Source organism: Carya illinoinensis, chromosome 10 (genome assembly GCF_018687715.1).
Source record: "Carya illinoinensis cultivar Pawnee chromosome 10, C.illinoinensisPawnee_v1, whole genome shotgun sequence".
In the NCBI taxonomy this organism is placed as follows: domain Eukaryota; kingdom Viridiplantae; phylum Streptophyta; class Magnoliopsida; order Fagales; family Juglandaceae; genus Carya; species Carya illinoinensis.
The window spans coordinates 7,355,896-7,374,633 of NC_056761.1; the positions used below are offsets into that span (position 1 = coordinate 7,355,896).

Consider the following 18,738-nt stretch of genomic DNA (forward strand, 5'->3'; position numbering starts at 1 on the left):
AATTAATCATTACAACTTTACCAAATTTTCAAATAAAATATAAAAAACAATTCAATTTTTGCAAATTCCAAAACAAAAATTATATTCTAACAATAATTTATTCAAATTTTTCTTTCTCATTTCCCAAAATTCAATAAATACTTAATTCAAACTATTTTATTACGATTCACAAACTATTTTACTATTATTTAGAAAATTCTCATTCTCATCTCTTCGCAACTCTTTTCAACTCATCTCATTCCATGTGTTCTATTCATTACAATTTACGATTTTTCAAATTTTCACATAAAATAAAATAAACAATTCAATTTTTTCAAATCTTAAAATAAAAATAATACCATAAATATATATTCTAACAATATTTTATTCAATTTTTAATTTTAATCTCAACTTATCTTATTTTATCTGCAAACATTTGATTAGCGATATATATCAGAGTTGCAACTTGAGTAAAAATAAATAAATCAAGTAGAAATGGAGTTTAAATGACTCGTTAAAAAAAATTATAGAGAAAAGGTCTAATAAAAATATTATAAAAAAATATTTAAATATATTTTTTAATATTAATTTTATTTTTAAAATTTCTTATTTTTATATTTTATTTTAGAATTTATAAAATTTGCGATGATTTGGTAAATTAAATGAAAAAAATAAAGATTTATATTTTAAGAATTTAATCCCAAAATGTAGCCTTTTAAAAGGATATTAATCCTCAAACTCGTGTGTATCAATTATCTGTTCTTTACAGATGATAGCTTCTTGTTTTGTAAGGCTTCCTCTTTGGAGTGGAGTACGTTGATCAGGTTATTGGAAATATATGAACAAGCATCAGAGGCTGAATAAAGACAAGACATTCATTTTCTTTAGCAAAAATACCAAGCAAGAAACCAAAGACATCATCACCACCATTATAGGAGTTAGAACATCAGATTCCTATGAGAAATATCTAGGCATGCCTGCTTTAATAGGAAGATCCAGAAATAAAGCTTTCAAAGGCATTTTAGATAGAGTGAGGGGCAAACTAAGCAACTGAAAAATGAAACTGTTATCTCAAGTTGGGAAATAAATACTCCTAATGTCACTGATACAAGTAATTCTCACTTATAGTATGAGAGTATTCAAGCTTCCTACAGGTCTATTGTAAGAATTAAATAAACTAATGAAGGGTTACTGGTGGGGACAAGTAGGACAGGAAAGGAAATTGCATTGGCTTAATTGGAATCAAATGGGGAAATAAAAAAACATAGGTGTGTTGGGCTTTAGAGACTTTAAAAACTTTAATTTTGTTATATTCGCAAAGCAAGGTTGGAGGCTTCTCCAGTCCCCAACCTCACTTGTGCATCAAGTTCTCAAGTTGAAATACTTTCCAAGAAATAAAATTTTTCTAGCAAAATTGGGCAGCTACCCATCCTTTGTATGGAGAAGCCTGATCTCAACTAGACCCTTGCTTAAAGAAGGGACCATTTGGAGGATTGAAAATGGTAAATGGCTGCCTCAACCAACAACTTTCAAAGCCCAAAGTCAAATAAACATTATGGATACAGAAGCCAAGGTTGAAGAACTAATCAATTCAGACACAATGAACTGGAACCTCAGTTTAGTCAAAGAATTTTTTACGAAGGAAGAAGTAGATCTTATAAGCCAAATTCCTATCAGTCACAACAATAGGCCAGACCAATTAATGTGGAGATGTACTGTAAATGGTAAATTCAATGTTAGGAGTGCATATTGTCTGCAAGGTGAGAGGGTAGAACAAAAGGCCAAAGCTCATAAGAAAAACAAAATTCAGAAGAATGGACCAAAATTTGGAAACTGTCACTCCCTCCAGCAACAAAAAACTTTATGTGGAGAGCATGTCTTAATATATCGCCAACTAAGCTCAACTTCTGTAAAATATATATATATATATATATTGGGAGACCCTCTTTGTCCTTTATGCTTACAGGAATCAGAATTTACAGAACATATTTTATGGTATTGCATATTAGCAAGGGATGTACGAGGACAATGCTCTATGAAAATTCAAAAAAGTTTTGGTTCATTCGAGAGCATTCAAGATCTGCTGAAACTCATGTTCATAAAGCTCAACAAATAAGAGATGGAGGAACTACCAGTAATGTTGTGGAAGCTATGGTGGAGAAGGAATGAACTAATTTTCAGAAATACTTTCACTCATCCTAATCTTCTGGGGAAACAAGCCTATCAATTCATATAGGATTTTAGAGCATCTCAGGTAATGGCTACCAATCAGCCATCAATCTCTATTGTTAGGAATGCAAGTTGGGAATCTCCTCCAAATGAATTTGCAAAATTGAATTAGGATGTTGTAGTGGATAGAGTAAACTGCAAGGTAGAAATTGGAATAGTGGTGCGTGACAATGAAGGAAAAATTTTGGTAACAATGAGAAAGAGGCAAGATTTGCTCCTTGATCCTTTTCTAGCACCTATGCTGCACTCTAAGCAGCTATTTTTGAAAATGAGCTAGGACTAAGGAAAGTAATTTTAGAGGGAGATTCAATGAAAATTGAGCAAGCTGACCAAGGACAAATGGAAGATTTGAATTCTTTTGAGATGTTAGTAACATATATAAAGATCAAGCTTCAATGTTTTGATAAACAGTTCTATTAAGCATATTACAAGAGAAGCAAATGTAATTGCACAACATTAGGCAAGAATGACTTATGATTGTTTGAATGTATTCTAGACATTGGGGATACTCCTTATTGTATACTCTCTGTTATAGAAAGCTTGATATATGGAAAATAACGTATCGTTCTTTAAAATAAAAATAAAAAAAAAACTGTCGCATTGGATCACATCACATCTTGTGTCACAATCAAGGTTTTGAATTCCGTTCCGTTCTAGCCAGAATGACCTGAATTTGTAGTTCCAATGTAGTGTTCGATATACTATACCACTCCATTCTGTTTCGTTTCAAATTCCAGTCATTCCGGTTCCATTTTGGCATTTCTAGTCAAATTTCGGCCATTTTTGTTAGAATTGAGCATTTTGGTCCGCATTTCATTTTAGGTTGTTTTTGTAATTTTCTTATACTTAGATAAGAATTTTTGTAAATTTTAATTCCAAAAAGTATTTAATTAATTATAAAATATAAATATATTTATATAATTTTAATTTTTTTATAACTTTAAATATGTCCCTTCATTCTCTATTTTTTTAAATATCATTATTTTTAATAATTTATCTATTATTTTATTTTTTTTCTTTATTTTTGTGTCTTAACTCAAGTTTGTGATTTATTTCAACGAATATTTATTTTATAAATATTCAATTCTTCTATATACATATTACATACACATATACAGCATATATTTACAAATATATATTTATTTTGTTAGTTGTTAGTTTATATACATATAAATATTTATATATAACATATAATTAATATTGAAATAATACGTCGAAATATATTGATATCAAAATATTTTATTTCAATATCTTAATTAAAATAATTACTAAAATGATAATCAAAACTTTATTACGAATATTACGAATACCATTAGCATAGCCCAACCTATACCCTAATGTTGCGCTATAAAAGACTTAATTTTTCTCATATTTAAATACCGCTTCACGTGATCTCTGTCTCTGTCTCTCTCTCGCACACGTTCTTTCGGTTTCCTTCGTATTCAGCACTTTCATGCAGAGTTAACCGCTGCCTGCTTTTGTCAATCGTTGATCCTTTTGTCTTTCTTCGAAATTCCAATTCTGGGACCGGAGAGAGCCAAACAGATATATTTTGCACTACACTGCAGGTCTCTCCCTCTCTCCGACCTTTTTTTTTTTTTTTTTTTCTTGTTTTTTGGTTTTCCCTTTTTTTTTTTTTTTTGCGCCCTTGGTTTCCGTATATGTAAAGCTGGTTAGTATGGTGTTCTTGCCATTAACTATGCCGATAAACCCTTTTTTTTTAAACATCAGCGTTTTAACATTCATTTTATGTGCATCTATATATGTATGTATGTATTTTTGGGAGATTTTTCCTTCGAGTATTTTCAGTCGAAACAAACAGAGTCTTAGTGAAGGCCGGATTTTTGTTTCTGAAATTGTTACTGTTCTAAGATTGGTTCTCATATCTTTGCATGAAGAAAATCTGTATATAAGCCAAGACCATTCATGCTAGCTTAGGGAAAAAAAAAGACCATTTATGCTCAAATCTCGTTGTTAGCTTTACTTATCATTTCGAAAGAACTTGTAATCATTATTAGTTGGTGTGGAATGGCTACAATATCGATATTATGTATTTTGTTCCTGCACGAGAGTGTCTGAACTTTTTTTTGATGAATCGAGAGTGTCTGAATGCCAAAAATTTCCATTAGATTCATGAATCAATCGTTCTTTTGCCATTGATATTGCTTTTGGCTAATACCAATGCTACGCTAATTACAAAGATCATAAAATTTTGATAAACTCAGTGGTCGGTCCTCAAGTTATAGATCTCTGTGCTTTTCATTTTGTTTGATTTCTTTGGTCGCTTGGTTGGCTTGGTCTAGCTTATAGCGTCGGTTTTTTAAGTCAGAATACGAGCATCATTACTATTGACATCTATTTAACTCTTGGTACTCTACTGCTTCTATGGTCCAGAAGTTGCAACAGATATGGAGGCAGTTATGTTAATTCTAACAGATTAGGATCGCATTTGTCAGTAGGTTTGGTTGACACAATTGATTAACCAGAAAATTTGGTAGTTAAATGGGAAGCTGGTTTCTGTGAATAATCTGAAATTCCATTTCTAACAGGTTGCCACTTTGAAGAGGCGATCCATGTTTCTTTGTCTTGTGAAGAATATGATGGAGATACGCATATATTCTGTTTATGTTGCTAGAAAATATGATATGGTTAAATGTTTCATCTTTTTGAGTCTCTTATAGAGCTTTTCATTAAGTAATTATCGTATGCCTCCTATGTACTCGGGCTTTGCCTATTTACGTGGATCAATAAACTTTTTACTTATCAAAAAAAATTATCGTATGCCTACTTAAGAGAACTAAAAAAAGAAGAACAACAAAGAAGTCCTCCTGGTTCATATAACTTTCAATTTATTGTTACATATATTGCTGAAGGAAGGCTTATTGCTCTTCTTCGTATTATCAAAAATTCAAATTATGGTTCAATTCTTTTTTTTTTTGATAGGTAAAAGAGATTTTTTAATACGCATAAAAAGGCAAAGCCCGAGTATACAAGAAAGAGCCTAGTTACTAAACTAAGTGCATTATGGTTCAATTCTTGAGCCTGCGTTGATCAATTTCTTCTTTATCTGGGAATTCAGGGAGTTTACTAAAGGATGTGCTTTTCTAACCTGGCAAAAAATCTCATTAAATTGCTCAAAGATAATATAACGGGCTGCAAAAGGTGCTGCTATGACTTTTATTTTTCCACACGTTTTACTTTCTTACAATTTTTTTCCTTTTTACCCTTGGTCACTTGGTCTGTGCCCACATAACCCTCTGTGTGTGTGTGCTCAGGCCTCATAGGGTTAGAGTTAGTAGTGGCATTAAAGTTTTCCCCAGCGTATCTGTAAGTAATGGGGTTCTTGACAGGACATGGGGACTTCAAAGTAAAGGATTCTTGACAAAACGGGGATATTTCTTTTAGGGCTCTAATCCATAGTACCCTGATATTGTTTATTTTTCCATTATCATCATTATTGAATTTTACAGCACATCAAGGAAATCGATGGAGTTTGATAAAGAGCAGCATGGTGTCCCTGGAAGTGTTCCTGAATATGGTGCAATTTTTATGTTGAGCAGTGCTACCAAAAGAGAGTGTTTCAGACAGAGACTAGTTGGCCTTCCAGCTTCTTTAGGTCACTTTGTAAAGCATGTTAAAGCCGGAATGATTTTGTTTTTGTTTGAATATGAGAAGAGAAAACTTCATGGTGTTTTCCGGGCATGCTCCGATGGTGCAGAGAATATTGTGCCCCATGCATTCCAATCATCCAGGAAGCAATTCCCAGCACAGGTGTGGACATCGATATCTTTCTTGAGTCCATTTCTTTTAGGGCCAATAAATTTTTCATTTCTCCTTTTAAAGTATTAGTAGGGAGCAGGATTTTAGGAGTTGTTTTGTGCTCCAAATTTTAGTTCTAAACTGTTTTTATTATTTTCTCAGGTAAAATTCACTCCTATTTGGAGTTGTAGCCCACTTATTGAAGCTGAATTTCGTGATGCGATAAAAGAAAACTACTTTTCAGCTAAGAAGTTTAACTTTGGGCTGTCTGAAGAGCAGGTATGCTCCCTTCCTATCAAATTCAGAATTCAATGAAATCAATTTATGAAGTATTTTATTGATGCCTTTTACTATGTGCATTTTTAGGTTCATAGGCTTCTGTGCTTATTTAGTTTGAGAAAGGTAACAGATGACCTACCTCAAAGGAGACCAAACAAACTTAAAGTTGCAGGTGCATGTACTATGGGTAAAGTCGTGAGATATGATGATGGTGGGGTTGTAATGAGTGATGAGATAAAATATCAGGATTATTCTGATGATTATCACAGACTGGTTGTTTCGACTGATGACACTCGGAAATCTTCTGGACGCATTGGAAGAGAACATGACGAAGGCAAGTTTGCAAAGATTCATGAAATGGAGAATAAACCTGAAGTTTACACTGAGCTTGGACCAGTTACCTTGGATGAGTATTTTGGGGACTCTTTGGCTAATGTTGGAAGGGATGGAGGCAGATTTGCCATGTGTGAGAGAACTGGGAGTGAATGTACCTTGTCTATTGAGCGTGGACATGTCATGTTGAATGACTGTTCTGGGCTCTATTTGGGTACAGTTGGACAAGTTCCTGATCATGGCAGGTTTGCAAAGACTAACAGACTAGAATGTGAGCATGATATGGACAAAGAATTTGTGCCACCCTTTCCAACTAAGAGCTGTACTGTATCTCAACCTAACCTTCATAGATCCATCTACTCCAACAAGGTCATTTGGGAAACAGACTCTGTGGTTCAAGATCAAATCGGTACACATTCCACGTTCTCTGGCTCAAGTGAGCCACAAATTTCTTATCCTTTACCTTCAACATTGGGCGGAGATGCAATTGGTACAAGTACACACCCTTTTGACCCTGACCTTCCCGGTATTAACTCAAGTTACTCATCATCTTCTGCAATTGATCGAAGCTCTCATTCATTTCAAGAATGTGCTCCCCCTTACAGGATGCATGCTGGGAATCTCATTCCTTCCCCGAAAAACCAATCCTGTTTTTTATCTATTGGACCAAATTGTATGAAGAGATGTCCAGATGATAGTTCTGGTTTTGGGAACCATGTTCCTTTTTCTACCCCCAAAAGTAATGAGGATTTTAACTACAGGACGAGTCTGCCTTTCTCTGGGGCTTCTAATTCTGAAAGCTTGGCCACAGAATTTTCTGGAAATCAAAGTTTCGAGGGCCTCTCTTTTTCATGGTGTCCAGCTGCTTTGACTTTATCAGAGACTGGGAATAATGGGAGTGAAAACAAGGGTCTTCCATCTTATTCTTCCAGTCCCAGTATCTACCCTTTTGATTACAGCTTTCCTGTTGAGTCACAGGGGAAGCATGAGCATGAAGGTGTCCGACGGGAAGAGAAGAACAAACCGTATACTAGTAATATTCCCTTGTTGAACGATGGTCAGGTCCTGTTGCATGGTTTTGATTGCTCTCTTGAACATAACAGTTTACGCCACCATGAACCAAAATCACTAAATCATGATCGCAACTTTTGTTCTTATTCTGAAAACATGCCTTCTATCTGTGAGAAGAGCAGGAACAGTGTATTTTCTCGTTTAGCTTCATCATCGTATGTACATGAACAGGGAAATGGTGATGATGTTGGCCATGAGGAACGTCATGGGGATAAACTAGCAGATGATGTCATGGCAATGCTTCATCAGAGTCGCTGCCGATGGGCAAAGATAAAAAAGTATGGTATCTACCCTTCCCCTAACTTTGGTTATAGCTTTCCAGTAGAGTCACAAGGGAAGCTTGAGGATGAAGTTTTTCAGCATGAGAACGAAGCATTTGCTGGTAATATACCCTTGTCAAACGAGAGTCAAGTCCAGTTGAATGGACATGATTATTCTCTCAAGCGTTGGGACATGTACCACCATGATTCAAAATCACTAAATCATGATGTCAACTGTTATCAGTATTCTGAAAATGTGTCTTCTGGTGGCGAGAAGAGCAGGAACAGTGTGTTTTCTCGTTTAGCTTTGGCCTCAGATGTATATGTAAAGGAAAATGCTGACGTTGGCCACAGGGACTTTGATGGGGATAAGTCAGCAGATGAAGTCATGACAATGCTACCTCAAAGTTCTTTCCAATCATCAAAGCCTGGAAAGCCTAGATTGTCGGTCAAGCGATATGATGTTGAAAACTTTGGAAATAAAAAAAAATCAACCTTTTACCCCAAGTTGGAAAGGGATTGCCAGGAAATGAACTTAAAGGAGATGAAAATGAATATTACTTCAACTGAGAATGTCAACCAAACTCATGTTGAGGGTACTCCTGTGGATTTCAAGAATCTGAGTGCTGGAGGGATACCATATAGGGATTTCAAACGACGGAGTGAAGTTTGGAAAATTCATAATGATTCAAAGGGTAGAGTGTGTGATGAAATTGCTGGGAGTGATGGCTTGTCAGGTGAGCAGTGCAAAAGAAGAAAATTGATCAGGCCAAACTTCAGTAAGAGTATGGATGTATTACAACAAGAAAATTCAGTAAAAAGTAAGGATAAAACCAGAAGTTGTGAGGAGTTGGTTGGAAGCGAGGATAAGGAAAACAAGTTATCCCAAAGTGTCAAAAAGTTACATGTGATTGGTCCAATTAGTGGTGAGAATAAGAATATTGATACTGATGTTGAAAGAGGTTCCAACTGTGTAGGAGAACCAAAAGCAGGAAATTGCAAGGGATTCTTTAGACTTGAATGTGAAAACGGAAAAGGGTCTTCACAAGATGCTCTTGAATGTGAAGACAAAAAGGCGTCTTCACAAGAGGCTGGCATCCACAATGCTTGTTAAGGCAAGAGTCATAATGATGAGGATGGCTTGGGAATTAAGGATCTCATTGCACATCAGTTGTCACTAGGGGGTCTGATACCTACCACTTCATCTACACAGTCATTTATAGGAAGAAAAAAAGAAGTTTATCAAAGAGTAAGAAATTCCCACCAACTTTGTCCTGTCACTGGTGGCATTGGCTCTGGTAACACAATGAACAGCTTAAGCAGTCGGATTTCTACCATGCAAAGGGTACCGGAAGAATCGATATACATCAGTCCAGATGAAGGTGAGAGAAAAAACCAGCAGTTGGCTTTGGGATCCATTGCCAAACAGTCTTAAGCGTCTTGTGAAAGTTTCAGGTGCTTCAATATTGGTAGAATCATCAACATTTTTTTTTTTTTTTTTTTTTTTTTTTGTGGGGGAGTTTGCGTGGATAGATATTGGCCTACTCCTGATAGAGGCAAAGACTGTGAAATGAAATTTCATCAAAATTTTAAGAGTAGGAATGAAGTTCTCCCCAGCATAGAGTCGCCAGATTCAAGGCATCACAACACGAGCTTGCAGATATTGGTGAATGGGGAAGTAAAGCTGTTTATGGAATATTCTATTATTCAAATTGAAGCATCTGAAATGTTTTTGACTGGGGCTTTAAAGTTTAAACTACAATGCTGAATGTTAAAGGAAGAGATGCTGCTGTTAATGTATATAAGACTGCGGTTTCGTATGTGGCTTGAACTAACAAAGTCATCTCTGCAGCTGTAAAGCATATCCAGCGGTTGCTCACTTTGGTTGTTACTTTTGTAGCCTTACTGCTGGTAGGACCTTTTCCTTTTAGGTTTCAGAGATTCTTTTGCTTGCTGGGGTTAATGCTTATACAGTTTCAGATACTGATGATTTCCCTTTTCTTTCTTTTTCTCTTTTTGGTTTTAGTGGTAGTCTGGAAGAATGCAGTGTTCTTGTATTTGGCAAATGGAAATAAATTTTTGATTGATGAAGGGATTTGATTCTAAGCCCGATGATTATTCTATTTTTACTCGTTTGGATTACCTGATGGACGGTTCTAGCTCTGGGTGGGTCCAAATATTAACTGTTGATAAAATCCTTTATCTATTAATATGATTAAAAATAATAAAATAATAAATAAGAGTAGTCTTTCTACTATAAAAAAGAAAAAAATTTATTAATTATTACATTTTCATTATCATTCTTAAATTATTAAAAAAATATTATTTATTATTTACTTGAATTAAAAATATAAAAGATCAAGAAAATTATTATTTTTTTATAAATAAAAATTTTATATATAATTATTTTTATAATTTATTAATATGATTGATTATATTATTTTTTAATATAAAATAATTATTATAACCAACCGCATCAATATATTTATATCTATAAAATGACTGTAGATAGCAATTTTCATTTTTTTTTAATCTTTTCCCGACAAGACAATGACAACAACCTCGTGCGTATGCTTTTCGATGTCATGGGTGAGCACGACTAGAACGACGTAGAGATGTAGGCCGAGGCTTCTACCCGTTGCCACTATTCACTGTTTAACACCTCAGTGCCTTTGGTTGGTTCACACTATGGCCGATCGGATCCGACTAAAATCCACGGTAAGACAGAACCTTGAACCTGAACAATCCCTACCGTTCCGCTTGCTCTCATTGCATGCGGGTGAAGTCTGTTGCTAGTTAATTCCAATTTCCAACGGCGAGATATGCTACGAAACCTCCGGACACGTCGGCGGCCACGGTACGGCGCCCACATTTGCGCCGTCATCTCAGCCCTTCTTCTCCTCCTCTCGGTCTCTCTCCTACACAGCCGCCTCTCTCACTCCCGATCTCAACCCGACCACCGCCGCTACTTCCCCGACTCCCAAAACGACATCGATGTCGACTCAGACCCCCTCGTCGCCGACACAAAAGAAGATGGGGTTGCCACCTCTGAGGACAAAATCGACGAGCTCGATTTCGTCGAGGAAGATCAAGGACAGCAGGACGAGGCGGAGGATGAAGAAAACGACCAATCGGATCAAATTAGGGTTTCCGGGTATTTCTTCGACCATTTCAGTGGGGCAATCAGGAGGGCTATCAACAAGCGCTCGATCGACGAGTGGGACGACGATCGTTTGGGGTTGGTGATAGGATCGAGCGTGGATGATCGGAGTAAGGCCGCGTTTGGCTCTGACGACGTGCCGGTGGACGAGACGGTGCGGCGGAAGGTAACCGAGGTGGTTTCTATCGAGGACGCGCTCTTGGTGAAAGCGACTGGCCGTCGGACCGCCTCGCCCTTGAGGGAAGGGTGGGGGGATTGGTTCGATAAGAAGAGCGACTTCCTGAGGAGGGACAAAATGTTCAAGTCCAACTTGGAGGCATTGAACCCTTTGAATAATCCGATGCTTCAAGACCCCGATGGTCTTGGGGTCACCGCGCTGACAAGAGGCGACCGGTTGGTCCAGAAATTGTGGCTGAATGAGTTCAGGAGAGTCCCGTTTCTGGCGAAGAAGCCGTTGAGTGTTTCGGAGGCGAATAGGAAATCGAAATCCAAAGAAAACCACATTGTTGTTAACGAGGCGAATAAGGAGAATGATGGCAGTCTAAATGATGATGGTGGAGAATCGGGACTAAGAAGTGAGATGAAGAGGGCGGAGCGTAGGACTTTAGAGGAAAATGTAAATATAGATAATGGATTGAATGGTAGGAAAATTATCAATACAAACGATGTGCTTTCAAATCCTTCTGATAAGAGGGAAAGTAAGAGAGCAGAGCATAGGATTTTGGTTGAAAATCTAGGAAATGGATTGGATGCTAATAGAATTATTGATTCTAATGATAGATATTTGAGTTCATCCAATAAGATTGGTAGGTTGGATAACGTGGATGATGATGAGGTTGGGGGTAAGACTGAATTTTCGGGTCATATATATGCAGACGGAAAAAGATGGGGTTACTTTCCTGGTTTGCATCCACGTCTTTCGTTTTCAGATTTCATGGATGCGTTTTTCAGGAAGGAGAAGTGTGATATGAGAGTTTTTATGGTGTGGAATTCGCCGCCTTGGATGTATGGTGTGCGGCAGCAGCGGGGACTTGAGAGTTTGCTTTCTCAGCATCGAGATGCCTGTGTTGTGGTGTTCTCAGAGACCATTGAGCTTGATTTTTTCAAATACAGCTTTGTGAATGACGGGTATTTTTTCCAAATTGCTCTTTTGCTTGCATCTCTCTGTTGGTTTGGTTTCCAACCTGAAAGTCTTCTTTTCTTTTATAAGTTACAAAGTTGCTGTTGCCATGCCAAATCTTGATGAATTGCTGAAGGATACACCGACCGATGTATTTGCTTCTGTCTGGTTTGAATGGAGAAAGACAAGGTTTTATAGCACTCACTACAGTGAGCTTGTCCGTCTTGCCGCTCTCTACAAGTAAGCATGCTTCGTTGCATATATATTTTCATATTAGGTACTGAATCTTCAGTAATTTTGTTTATAGAGTTTCTTCAGTCCATTTTGGAGTATCTACCATGAAGGCTTTGGTTGGTTTCTGTTTTAGTTAACATGAAGATCAGATGAACATATGCATGGGAAATGTAGTATGACCTTTTATTTTTTGAAAAATTATGTAAGGAAAATTTTGTTTAAAGAAAGTGGCGCTACGCCTGTTAACTGGAAGTATACAATAGGGAACACCCAACTCTTTATTCTATTGCCATCTTCTTGCAATCTTGAAATGTCCTAGCATTGTCTTTCCACCAAATACACCAGATCAGACACAAGGAGGCAATCTTCCAAGCCTTGGAGTTGCACTGACCACTCATACTATTATGCCAACATGCCAACATGTCCACCACCAGTTGGGGCATGACCCAATCAGTCCCGAATGTGTGGAAATATTTTGATCCATTGTGATTTGGGAAAGAATGATGTAAAACGGTGGAAAAAAAAAAACACTAGGTTGGTCATGCATATGATTTTTAGATGAATACAACCTTGGTCATGTAAAACTGAATAATCTCTGAACGTGCTAAATTTACTGTAATTCTGGAGAGAGCGCCTTAGATTAAAACACGTGTTTTACATGAAGAACCATCTTAAACTATTTTCATAACCCATTGAAGTGTATTGATATGAGAAGCAGAGGCATACCGTGGAAGGGTTGGTTATCCAGTGAGTGAGTCTTTGAGTTTATTTCCAGTTTCTTATTAGTAGAAAAAAGAGGTTAAATGTGAAAATTGGAACAGTTCATAAAAGACACTCGAATATAAATCTTCTAGTTCCTGCAACAAAAAAAGAAGGTTAAGTGAAAAAAAATGCAGAACAAATTATGAACTGTCAGATACATATCACACAATCACATTTGGGAAAGTTTATGTGAATAAACTTTCCTTAACGACCCAAGGATGTTATGTGCAAAAAGGATGGAGAATCTGTAAATCATCTTTTCCTTCACTGTGAAGTGTCTAGATTCTTGTGGGATGAGGTTCTGAGTTGGACAGGTTTGCATTGGGTGATGCCCAAGGATGTGGTGGATTTAATGGTAGGATGGAAGGGTTTGAAGGGCTGTAAGAAGGCAGCGTCTGTTTGGAAGATGATTCCTCCTTGTCTCATGTGGTGTTTGTGGATAGAAAGAAATAGGAGATGTTTTGATGATAAAGAACGTACTTTGGAAAATCTTAGGGTTTTTTTCATGGGTACTTTGGGTTATTGGGCGAAAGTTTATGTAATGGTGGATAATTTCCTGAATCTGTTTTAGTTTTTGGTTTTTTCTTTTTTGTTTTCAGGAAGTTGTAGGTTTATCCTTTGTATACTTCCTGTGTACTTGGGCTTATGCCTATTTCTTCAATAAAATTATTACTTATAAAAAAAAAACACTTTCCTTAACGACCTTTCATTGATGTAATTGCCTCTAATATAATTGCTTTTACTTATTAGGGGAAAAAAGGAAGTTAATGTGAATAACTCTACCTTGAGGTTGAAGGTTTGGAACTAAGGGCTATGATTTGGACATAAGAACAATACTAGTTTTATGGTTGTCAATTCATTATGTTCTACTTGGAACTCACTATGTAGAAGTATCTAGAGAATTTCATTACTGATAAACCACATCCCTTGGACGTCTGAGTCAGATTTCCAGTTAAAAGTACATTTTTGTCAGAAGCGGGATGTATATACTTGGATTAAAAAAAATCATTTTATAAGTTCGTTTAGGAATGAACATACTTGGATAAAACTAATGTGATTTCACTTGAGACTTGATTGTACTCAGGCTAGACACCTGCCCAAGGATATTTGTTTAAAATTTCTATTTTTTATTATAAATTGGTATCAGAATAAAAGTATCTATATCTACCTGTAAGAAAAAAGAAGAAGAATAAAAGCATATATCCTTATCAAGAAACTGACGCTGTTAATTAACTTCAACAGTGCTAAAGGTGAATGTTGATTCATTGAGTTAAGTGCCATTCTTAAAATAGAATTCAACCTTGGAAAAACCTTGAGGACGGTTGGGTGTGAAATTAATTTTCACACCGGCCAATCATCCAGTGCCACGTAGGCATCCCAAAGCAATTGAACTGGACCCGCATACACCCGATCCCCCTCTCCCTCTCCCTCTCCCTCCCCCCATCTGCACTCAAGACGCCGAAGGAACTGTACCAAAAACCTCTCCCTCTCCTTCTTTCTCTCCCTCTCCCTCCCCCATCTGCACTCAAGACTCCGAAGGAAGGCCAATGACCTCTCTGTCAGTCAGCTCCTCCTGTTGTGCCACCTTTGCTCCCTAATCAACAGCTCTAAATCCTCTCCTCATTGTTTTGGAGAACCGATCGCAGCGAAACATTGGACCCCATCTTTGAATAAGTATCAGTGACCATCACTTGAGTGAAATTTTGAACCTAGAATCAGCTCGATAATGTCCAAAATCAAATGGGTTTCAAGCTAAAACTTTGAAAAAAAGAGTTGCCTTTTGTGCTTGGAATCACAGACCAATGGCTCAAAATTTTACAGCAATGAAAAGTGAGAAAAAAGTTCTGTGCGTATATTGAAGTATGGATTTCGAACTCGTGGGTTGCAATTTACTGAGTGTGTGAGAGAGAGAGAGAGAGAGAGAGAGAGAGAGAGAGAGAGAGAGGAACAGCAAGCATGATCGAGATGGGAGAGGGATAGAAAGAATGAGAAGGAGAGGTCGATTGGGTGTATGCGGGTCCAGTTTAATTGCTTTTAGGATGCCTACATGGCACTTGATGATTGGCTGGTGTGAAAGCTAATTTCACACCCGACCAGCCTGGAGCGCCACTCTTCAACATTATATATATATATATAATTTCTATATATATATATTTCAAATAAACCCCAAGGGGTTGGCCTAAGTGGTGAAGGCCTTGGTCTTAGGGTCTCATTTCCTTCAAGGTCCAAGGTTCAACACCTCATGGGTGCAAACAATCCTTTGGGGCCACACCCCCTGGTGAAAAGCCAGCGATTTAACTAGTTCCGTGTAGGGAAACTTCCGAGGGTGCGGTGCACGGGACTGGGGTTTATTCTGCAGGGGTGGGTCCAAAGGGCCCTGCCTTGGAGAGGTTCCCCGACATAAAAAATATATATATATATATTTCAAATAAAAAAGAAATTCAAACCTTGGTTGATTAAATAACTTTTGAGGCAACAAAGTTTCTTCATAACTTTCTACTTTATTGTCAGGTGAGAGGAAATGGAAATGTTTTCCTTCATTTTATGTGTTTGGTTGTCAGTAAAAGATGCCATTCCCACCAGCAATTATGAAAAGAGGCTTCATGTCACTTTCCTCTAAGAAGGTTTTGACAATAAATGAGTGTCATTTTATTTATTTATTTATTATTATTTTTTTCCTGCTTTCTGAGATGCAAAAAGACATAGTTTTCCCTGCTGCATGTTGAGGAGGAAATTATTCATAGTTGTTGAATTCTTAGGTGGTGTCAAATTTTATCTGCTAATACTGAACAAGTTATTCTTGTTGGATCTTTGTGATATCCTTTCTAATTTTCTTGATGCTGGTTTCTGTCCATCTGTTTTTAGTTGAAATAGACTGTATCATTTTCATTTGTAACTTTTGCATTTATGTTGCCAAGTTTTTTTTTTCAAGTTAAACAATCATTTATCTTTTGCTTTGTTGTCCAGATATGGTGGAATATATCTTGATTCTGATATCATTGTTTTGAAGCCGTTATCTATGCTTAATAATTCTGTTGGTATGGAGGATCATTTCGCTGGAAGTTCTTTGAATGGCGCTGTGATGGCATTTAGAAAGCAGAGGTACTATCAAAAGATTCAAAACACATTCTCCAGTGATATAAATTCATTTGATAGTTTAGTTTAAATAATCTTCTATTGCACTTGTGCTTGTTTCTTCCCCTTCTTCACTATCAGGTGGATTGGGTTAATGATCAGAAACCATGCTATTTTCTATGTTTTGTTTGTTAATGTTGCTTTGCATTGAAATCTGCCTTAAGTTTGGGGGGAAAGAAAGCATTGAATCAGAAGATTGATAGGATAGCTTTCATTACTAAAGTTTTCTTCTGTGCATGGTTTCGGGTTTGTTTTGTGATACACTTTGTTCTTATTCTACTCTGTTTCTCAGCGTCCCATTTAGTTGAAATAGCTGTGTAAAAGGTTGATGAGAAAGAGCTTAGGGCTATTGGGAAATAATTCGTTTATGAATAAAAAGAAAGACTTAAGTTTGAGGTGTCAGACATGGAACTGATGTTTTCTTCATATGTTTTAACGGCATTTTGTATATGATAGTTTGTTTCTTTGGACTATACTTTGGAAGTTTGTATATGATATTTCCTCCCCTTTCCATGTAGTCCCTTCATAATGGAGTGCTTGAGAGAATTTTATATGACATATGATGATACACGTTTGAGATGGAATGGGGCTGATCTTTTGACAAGAGTTACAAGGAAGTTTTTGGGTCAAGAGAATGTATCCACTAAATGGCTGGAATTGAATGTGCAAGATTCTTTCATTTTCTTCCCTATCAGTTCTCAGAATATCATAAGGTATATTTCTGAACTCCATACCAACTTATACATTTTAGTTCATACATGGTGAGGGAATTTACAATCCAAACAACTTTTGAGTGTAAGCATGGCAATACTTTTAAGAGAAAAGACAAATCAAAAGAAATTTTTTTAGTTATAGCCTCTAAAATATTGAGTTTCTAGATAATCTATTCATTAAATACCTGTATACTTTTAGATGATATGAGCACCTAGACCCTTAGCCCTAAATCTTAAACCGTGTAGCTGGCCTGTTGATGTGTGAATTGTGTAAGAGAATGCTGCATTGTTCTTGCTTGCTGCACAATTTTCTGCTTAATTTTTAAAACTTTTTCCCCTGCTACCCCTCCCCCTTCCCACTATGTCTAACATCTCTTGGTTAATTTTTTTTATCAGTAAATAAGAGCTTTATTAGTCTCTTGGTTAATGGTTGAGAAAGTTTTATTACTGTAAATAGGTAATAAAATTACAGTTTCCTTACTTTTTTGTTGTACAGCTCTGGTGGCGTCATGTCAATTATGTTATATTTATGCAAGATGTTGAAGGTGACAGTTTGCCTAGTTTGTACTTCTTTGAAAAAAAAAAAAAAAAGTAGTTTGCTCAGTTTGTACGGTCCCTGGGTATACTGGAGAGTGGATCCTAAGGAGAGGGTTTAAGAAATTTAAAGTCTTCCTTTGTTTAGTCTACTAACTATGCTGTTTTCTTTACTTTGATGATGGCTAGTGATGTGCTTAATAATGATAATCCAAGAAGCCAAGTTGGATTATTATATCCTGCTTAACCAGAATGGAACCTTCCTATGCTTGATGATGAAGTTTGAGCAGAATGGAAGTTCCCAATTGCTGATAAAGAAACAATATAGACTCCATTTTTACTGCTGTTTTTTTCAATAATTATGGCATTTGATTGAGACTATCTTGTTGACACATTATCCCTTGTATAAATCAGGCTAGCTGGCATATGTTAATACTTTACGTAGAAACTCTGAAACCGTACCTTGTGTCAATGATTTTGGCTCTCCAGAACAGTGTAGTGGCCATGTGCGATTGTCCATTTTTAAATAAGTTGTGCAGCATGTTCACCCAGATCTCAAATTCTTCCTTGTTTATTGCTTAACCTATTTGAGCTGCAAACAGGTATTTTGCTACACCGGAAACTGAGACAGAGAAAGCTCAACAGGATGCTTTGTTCAAAAAGATTATGAATGAGTCGTTGACTTTTCATTTTTGGAACAGCTTGACATCTGCCCTCATTCCAATGCCCGACAGCCTTGCAATTAGGCTTATTGATCAACCCTGTATCCGATGTTCTGATGTATTGTGAAATTCACACAAGACTGTATTTGCCTAGAATCTGGTCAAAATAGAACACAGCAAATAGCATCCAAACTTATTGAAGCATCCATTTCCCGGCTGTTTCTTGAGAAATCTGAGGCTTTGAGTTGTGCTGATATAAAGATTGTATCAGCAGGCTGGGAGACCCAATAAAACCTGAGACCTATTCGTTGTTGAGCAGGCTGTTTTTATTTTATTACTCGCCTTCGCCTACCTCAGTCTTCTATGGTTGATACGATGTCATTTGTATGCGTTGTATATTTTTATTCCATTGATTGAAAGATTTTTTTTTCTTTTTTCCTTTGATGTAAAAGAGAATATTTCACAGGTGAATATGGAAATGTGGAAAGATGTTTCATGAAGGTTTCTT

General features: G+C 36.6%; 2 protein-coding genes across 2 annotated transcripts; both read left to right on the forward strand.

Annotated features, from left to right (window-relative positions):
* The first annotated feature begins 3,604 nt into the window (after window positions 1-3,604).
* Window positions 3,605-10,001, forward strand: LOC122278177. The gene is made up of 4 exons (XM_043088291.1): window positions 3,605-3,776; window positions 5,679-5,979; window positions 6,130-6,246; window positions 6,334-10,001. The coding sequence occupies exons 2-4, from the start codon at window positions 5,695-5,697 to the stop codon at window positions 9,022-9,024; spliced, it is 3,093 nt and encodes a 1,030-aa protein (XP_042944225.1). The 5' UTR covers window positions 3,605-3,776; window positions 5,679-5,694; the 3' UTR covers window positions 9,025-10,001.
* Window positions 10,002-10,468: 467 nt separating this feature from the next.
* Window positions 10,469-18,730, forward strand: LOC122279221 (uncharacterized protein At4g19900-like). Its single transcript, XM_043089668.1, has 5 exons — window positions 10,469-12,198; window positions 12,281-12,430; window positions 16,154-16,288; window positions 16,840-17,034; window positions 18,171-18,730. Exons 1-5 carry the CDS (start codon window positions 10,733-10,735, stop codon window positions 18,355-18,357), a joined length of 2,133 nt encoding a protein of 710 aa, XP_042945602.1. The 5' UTR covers window positions 10,469-10,732; the 3' UTR covers window positions 18,358-18,730.
* Window positions 18,731-18,738: the final 8 nt, after the last annotated feature.